This window comes from Micromesistius poutassou, assembly GCF_964030765.1.
Source record: "Micromesistius poutassou genome assembly, chromosome: 19".
NCBI lineage: Eukaryota > Metazoa > Chordata > Actinopteri > Gadiformes > Gadidae > Micromesistius > Micromesistius poutassou.
Window position 1 is genome coordinate 10,669,872 of NC_140289.1, and position 7,500 is coordinate 10,677,371.

At 48.6% G+C, this 7,500-nt stretch overlaps 1 protein-coding gene across 6 annotated transcripts in view; it reads right to left on the bottom strand.

Moving 5' to 3' along the window:
- Nucleotides 1-2,553: 2,553 nt before the first annotated feature.
- The window catches only part of dtnba (dystrobrevin, beta a), a 29,059-nt gene continuing 24,112 nt past the window's right edge, over nt 2,554-7,500 (bottom strand). For 4 of the 6 annotated variants that reach the window (XR_014639073.1, XR_014639074.1, XR_014639075.1 and 1 more), the window contains 5 exons: nt 6,520-6,577; nt 5,716-5,805; nt 5,148-5,195; nt 4,662-4,692; nt 2,554-4,340 (listed from right to left, as the gene is read on the bottom strand). Coding sequence is in view for 2 of the 6 variants with exons in the window: in XM_084483870.1 (XP_084339996.1) it covers nt 4,688-4,692; nt 5,148-5,195; nt 5,716-5,805 (143 nt within the window). In the remaining 4 variants the exon portion in view is untranslated. The remainder of the gene's footprint in view (nt 4,341-4,661; nt 4,693-5,147; nt 5,196-5,715; nt 5,806-6,519; nt 6,578-7,500) is intronic. The other 2 variants (XM_084483870.1, XM_084483869.1) reach the window with 1 other exon arrangement.

The window sequence follows — 7,500 nt, forward strand, 5'->3', positions numbered from 1 at the left end:
CCGTGATTAAAGCGCTCCGTTTTCACGAGCACATCATCATTTTTTTAAAACACAACCCGGCTCGGCTCTACGGAAACGCACAAGCAGTTAATTATGAGCGCGTAATGACATAAACCGTGCCGTTGTGCATTGTCGAGCCAAAAGAGGCGTTTATAGTTACCGTGATATCCGTCCCAGGCCCCGGACCCGACGATCGTCGCTCTCGCTCTTTCCCTCGCGCCCTACCGGGTCTCTCCGTTGCTCGCTCGCGCTCCCCGCCTGTTCCTCTCCAGCCGGCCTGCTAACACGAGCCGCAGAGGCCGCCACACCGGGAGAAAGTTTCCGCAGGGTCCTAGAGCCCGCTCTTTTCGCGGTACATAAGTGTATTTGGCACACGTGTGTGTGAGCGTACATGCTCCGCTCCTATTTTACATATAGGGCCATGACCACCATATCCCCTCAACGATTAGAAGAAAGACTCATTTGTTTGTAGACACAACAGTTTGAATAGGGCAGACCCCCGCCTTGATGCCCTGGCGTTTGGAGGAGTCCTGTGTCAATAGTTTGGTATAGGTTTATTGGACGGCTCATAAGCCTCAATACATTTGTGTTTAATTAAGAAATCATTAATACACAACACAAACACGGCAGCATATAGGGAGTGTTTGATTTTTGGTACCGGGAAGTAAAATGTTTAATTCTTGGGTATGGGTCTCATCACAATAAATAAGGGCTGCAGACACCGTTGGAGTGTGTCTGTAGCTGTCACAGGGCCCATCGACGTGGTGCAACAGGTTGGTGTCAGGTTTTGCTCACCCAAGCAATGATGCAGAGATAAAAGGGTCCGTGATAGCCCACCACTGGTGGCCCTCACCTCCCGAGGGGGACTCCGAGTTAAACGTTAAACCGTCTGAAATCTCCTCGATTGCGTGCTCGAACAAATCTCAGCTCCGAGGTGAGAGATCAAATTCCTTCCAGTAAATCAATAACCAATTTATATGGCTTTCTTTTTTCTCTAATTTCCATCTGATTTGTCAACGTTACTAATGGTCCGAGCATTAAATGTACAACATGAGCAATCATACGGTGTGGAATTATATTTATTGATCAAAGTCAAACATGGAAGCCCCCCTGGGAGCATGGTGTTAATTTTGTCCACACATGTCTGTCTGTCTGTCTGTCTGTCTGTCTGTCTGTCTGTCTGTCTGTCTGTCTGTCTGTCTGTCTGTCTGTCTGTCTGTCTGTCTGTCTGTCTCTCTCTCTCTCTCTCTCTCTCTCTCTCTCTCTCTCTCTCTCTCTCTCTCTCTCTCTCTCTCTCTCTGTCTCTCTCTCTGTCTCTCACACCGACACTCTCTCAGTAAGCCTAAATACCTGTCACTGGTTCATCAATGTAGTCATTTAGAACAGAATAGAAACAGGATGATCCTGGTCTCTGCCTCCGGGCGAGGGAGCACGAAAGAATCCCCCTCGGCCGACGTTGGCAGAAGAGCCGTGAAGAAGACACAATGGGAGGACTTTCTCTACAGTTCTACGGCTGCTAGGGTTAGCTGACTCACTCGTGCGTTTGTCAAGTGAAGCTCAACTCCATAAGAAACAGGTCAGGACAAGTCGAGTCCTCTAAGCTCAAATGTGTAACAGAAATGGGTCCAAAAGGGCTAAAAAAACACCCCCTGTTCTCAAGCCGTTTGTCTCACCGTTAATTAGTCTGAATAAACGGGGAAGAGATTGTCCTATAGATACTATAAATACACACGCACGCTTTCATACCCCCATACTCGACGTTTCTCGAGAGATAAAGGGAGGTATGGAGCAATTTCAAAAAACGACGACGAGTGTCTCCCAGAGCAAGGAAAAGCTGCCTGACAAGAACATAAACACGAGGCCGTCCGATGCGGCGTGAAGAGGACATGCATGTCATCACCCTACAGGGGTGGAAAAGCGCGGCGCATGAACGCCCGCTTGCAGGTTACTGCAGGAGGGAGGATTGGGACTGAAGCTCTGCAGGCTTAACCTGCCCTCATCCACCCTCCCCAGGGTCCCCAACAGGCAGTATGGAGAGTGCGGGGGCGGGGGGGGCTGGCTGTCTGGGGGCCCCCAAAGCTGAGGTCTGTCCTCTGGTTGACACCGCCGGCGTATGGGGGGGTATCTATGGCGTTGTGACCCCAGGAGGTCAGGTGCCACTTCAGTGGAGCTGAAGCTATTGTGCTGCGGAGAGCGTCTCCACCAGAGCCTCCAGCGGTCCCCGTTCCCTCCACAGACCGACGGTGGGCCGTGTTTACACCGCTTAGTCAGAGGAAATGTGACTTCATGTGAAATAATACACTAATATATCTGTAAAGAATCGTCTCATAAATATATCAATTCAACATCGGATCAAGTTTGATCAAATATTAATCCCCGTTCTCATTTAAAACACCCCCCCCCCCCCTGCAAAATTTGACTCAAATGTTATAGCCTTGAGACAAGTTCAATTAGAGCTTTAAATAATTAACAAATGTTGGAGAAATTTTGGCTCTTTCCGTAGGCCTAGATGAAGATAAATCAAACGGATGAAAAGTGACAAGGGGGTTTGGTGTGAAATAATATTTATTTATAGAAGAAACAGCGATCCACACTTCAAATGACAATGTGCCCGACGCGGAAGCCCCTGCAGGGCCTTTAGATCAGGTTGGTTCTCTCACACAAACACACCGAAGTACTCATAAAATCATTAAATCAGTCACTTGTTCACTGGTTTATTCAGTCACTGGTTTATTCATTCAGTCAATTATTTGGTGTAAAATGGACACCATCTCAAGGAGAATCCTCCTTGACCGGCTAATACAGACGAGCTGAACACATAATAGCCTTTGCCTGGGGAGCAGTTGGTTGAAGAGCAATCCAATTATTGATTGTTGGGATGCTTGGAAGACACTCACTCATGCAGTTGTCGTGTGGTAGAGAAGTGCAGATCAACTCAACAGACTCAACGGAGGTGTATGACGGGTATGTGCACGCCAGGAGGATGCCTGTATTACAACCGGGTGTGGGATAAAATAGGGAGGGTCCATCCAGATGTCTGACCAATCACCCCCCTCCCCTCCCACTGGGGGTGGTCAGCCACAGATGGTGGATGCGCTCTGGCTGTCACAGGGCCACGGGCTTTGTAACGGCTCGTGACGACCGATCCACCTCACACCTGGTTGTAAAACGGGCCTTTCAAGCAATTATTTCCAAGTATATACAAAAAGAATCCGTCGTCCAGTGTTGCCTCTGATCTGGGACCCAGCCACCCTACTGGGTTACAGCATAACTTCTGGGGGCGAGACGGCACAGAGATATTGTACAGAAGAAAACCTTCCCATTTTTTAAAGGTGCGTTTCCTCTAGCACCATGATTGGTTGAAACAAATGAAGGTTAAACAAAGCCCCGTTTACACAGATTTGACCTCATCTCCCGTCACACTTTAGATTTTAGGCTAATCTTAAATCTGATTAGTGAGATTGCCTAAGAAAGCTGAGCACAGCTACGGTGACCCGGTTGGAGCGGCGGGCCGCGTTCTGTTCTGTTAGTACCGCTGTTCCTCTAACTGGTAGTCCTATGAAACCATGTGGCCGCCACGTACCACGCCAGAACCAGTGGTAGAAGTCTAATCCATACAATACTCTACGCGGGCACACACACACACACACACACACACACACACACACACACACACACACACACACACACATGCACAGACATACAAAACAAGCAAAAATCAGTGGCTCCACATTAACCCACTGAGTAAGTGTTCAAAGTCAAAATCAAACTCATAATCAAAAGCAAGGCAATAAATACTGAGCACACAGTGCCGATTACAGAAAACATGTTACAACTCTGATAGCCATTTGTCCATGAACCCATTTCCTTCTGCCCTCGGAGTCCCTCTTTCCAACGCCATCACGACCTCTCCTGACATTTTCTGTACGCGTCCATTTTTTTCCAAAATGTCCGAGCGACCCTCTCTTAACGTCTCCCTCCTCTCTCCCTCTCACTTACACACGCCACCGACAGCTTCTAAACACAAAGCGCACGACTACGGCACGAACCGGCCGGGATTTAGGAATCCCTTGAATAAGCTGCGTACGATCAAATCAAGATCCAAAAAAGCCAAACTAAAACCACACGAAACAGTGATGAGACACGACGCAGTCACAGTTACACATCAGTAGGGGGGAGCTTCATTGGGAAGGGTGGGAGGGGTTGTTTGGTGTCCAGCATCATGATTCGTTGATTGGCAGTGGAGCCACTAATGCCATTGGCTGCCGATGATGTATACGTAAATATAGGCGTCTTCTTTGGCTGTGGGTGAACCTTACAGTAGAGTGACATCACTTGGCCTGGGGAGAGACAGACAGCTCTGTTATCCAACCAGCAAATTCAATTCAACCCGGGAATTTAGTCAATTAATAGATGAAAACATTCTCTACTTGATGCATTGAATTCACCTTCTAATTAATATTATTATCCAAAGGATTTCATCTAACCTAATATATACTAGAATCAAACATGCACACGTAAACACAGGGACACACACACACACACACACACACACACACACACACACACACACACACACACACAAACGCCTTTATAATACACTGATAAATAATCTGTAGACTGACCAGCATTATTTGTTCTAAGTGTAATAAATTACTCACAGCATACTTCGCTTCTGGTGTTCACCTTAACCTGCAAGACATAATGGAGAGAGAGAGAGAGAGAGAGAGAGAGAGAGAGAGAGAAAAAAAAAAAAATAGGAAAGGAAAGAAAATTGTGAAAGGCCAATGGGGTAAAAGAGAGAGAGGGGATTAAGAGATAGTTAGGAGAGGCAGCAGCATCAGCAGCAGCTGAAGAACAATTAGCCATCAGGCAGTTACCCAGTATATGATTAATTGCCACTCTAAAAATCTAATGACGTGTAGGCCCCTCCCACATCCCCAGCCACCAATCAGATTCAACATGGCTAACGAGACCTAGACTAACATCAGCATCGATCCTGATTACTGTTACACAGATGCTAAATACAAGTCATCTCAAAAATGAATATATAGGGACAGTAATGGATTAAACACACCCACACGCGCACCCACACACACCCACACACAGAGGCAAGCACGCACTCACACACACACACACACACGCACCTCTATCCTTCCCGTTCAGCAGTCTCTCCTCTTCCTCCCGACCTTCATCTAGTCAGAAATATCAAAATACAAAACATGCACTTAAATGTAATGTAGAAGTCTATTTATTTTGTAATTTTGTTGCGCGTGCGTGTGTGTGGGTTATATTGTGTGTTTGTGTCTGTATCTGCAGGGGTTTATGTGTGTGTGTGTGTGCGTGCGTGCGTGTGTGTGTGTGTGTGTGTTTGTGAATATGTGTATGTTTGTGTGTGTTGGTGAATATGTGTCTGTTTGTGCGTGTGTGTGTGAGTGTTGGTGTGTGTGTGTTTGTGTGTGAGTGTGTACTTGTGTGTGTGTGTGTGTACTTATATGTATGAGTGTGTACATATGTGTGTGTGTGTGTGTGTGTGTGTGTCTGTGTGTTTACGTGTGTGTGTGTGCCTGTGTGTTTGTGAATACGTGTATGTTTGTGTGTGTGTGTGTGTGTGTGTGTGTGTGTGTTCATGTGTGTGTGTGTTGGTGTGTTGGTGTGTGTGTGTGTGTGTGTGCGTGTGTGTGTGTGTTAGTGTGTGTGTGTGTGTGTGCGTACCAGAGTGCAGCTCCTTCACCAGGGAGGACACGGTGGTGGTGATGGAGTCGGCCGCCACCAGGAGATCGTTCCTCAGGTTGCGTCTGGGTCCTGAAACGGACAGAGGGTGATGAGGACGGCCGGGGGGGAACCACAGAGCGACATGAAGACACAAACACCACTCACACACCGTCCGCCCGCCACACGCCCTGTCTACACCGCGTCAGTCCTCCTCCGGTCCTAAACGCTAAACGGACCGCACTTATAGAGCGCTGTTATCCAGAGCACGTCACGCTGTCTCCTGACGTTCACCCATTCATGCACACGCTCACACACCGACGGCGGCGTCGACTGTGCCAGGCGACCGCCCGTTCGTCGGGAGCAGTTAGGGTTAGGTGCCTTGCTCAGGGGCACTCCGGCACTCCGGAGCCGGGGATTTCGCACCAGCAACCTCGCCACCAGCCGACCCCTTCTACCTCCTGAACTACTGCCGCCCTATCGTCCTGGCGATCGACCGATACATCGGCCGGCTGATATTATTGGCCGATATTTACGTTTTGTTTACGTGCATCGCCATCGGCCGTTCTTTTTCCATTGTTTTCTTCCCCCCTCCCGCCCCCCCCCCCCCCGCATGATTTACAGACAGTTCAATAAATGTTAATTTCTTACATTGAGACTTGTAACATTTGTTGTCATCACTGTGTCATTCTTATGATGTCAATAGAGGGAGACAAAAGCAGTGTCGGCTAAAAAAACCCTGGGTATCGGTCGGCCCCTCACTAACTCGCCCATCCATCCACCCATCCATCCATGCAGGGTCTTTACCAGCTCATTCCTGGCCAGGCTTGCGGGGGGCTGGAGCCTATCCCCGCGTACTGTGGGCCTGAGTCAAGGAGACACAATGAATAGGAAGCCCCCACACAGTGCAGTGTCACTTGAGTCATTCATCAAGACATGCAGTTCACACGTGTGGTCTGTTGGGGGGGGGGGGGGGGGGGGGGCAGCAGGCTGACTGTGTTACAGCAGAGCGTTGGGAGGAGAGGGGGGGGGGGGAGCCTGGGCCGGAAGCCTGAATCTGAAAGGGGGCGGGGTTATACCGTGGTTCCTGTTTGGTTGTTATGGAGGTCTACGCTGAAGTGAATCGTTAAGCGCAAAGTGGATGAGGCTTCCAGGAGAGGAGTTTGATTAGTGTGCTCCTACAAGGGGGCCAGTCTACCCGGTGTGGATTTGAAGCCTTTAACAACATTTATTTTTACAGTATACTAGCGCTGGCCAGGTTTGTGTTAACCAACGACCTGCTTATGGATCCTCCCCTGCAGCCACAGGATCGCTCCAGACAAATATGCAGCGAAAGAAAGTGAAACGCCCCGCTTGGCCCAGATTTGAGCTGGCCCGCCGTCAGTCTTCACCAGAGTCTTCACTTTCTCCCCTTCACGTCAGACTCCACAGACTAAACAGACAGTGACACTCTTTTCTGGATGCATTGTCAGACACGAGCTGAATAATACATTGGCTTGTGTCCCGCGGTTTGGTGGCGCAAAAATATGTTTAGTTTTGCGCTCGTGTCATTCAGAGTGAGAGACCCAAAGGAGAGCTTGTTTCGGTTGGAGAGCTGCAGGAATGTCACGTAAAATATGAAACTATACTTTGGTGCGGAACTAAGCACTCTACTCTATCTATTACTGTGTGCACTTAGGTGTCTGTATGTTTCATTTTCATGGATTCAGAGTGTAGTTTGCATCTGGTAGCTAGTTATCTGTCCACACGGTGCCCACACTAGAACTCTAACACCGGATTGCAATCCGA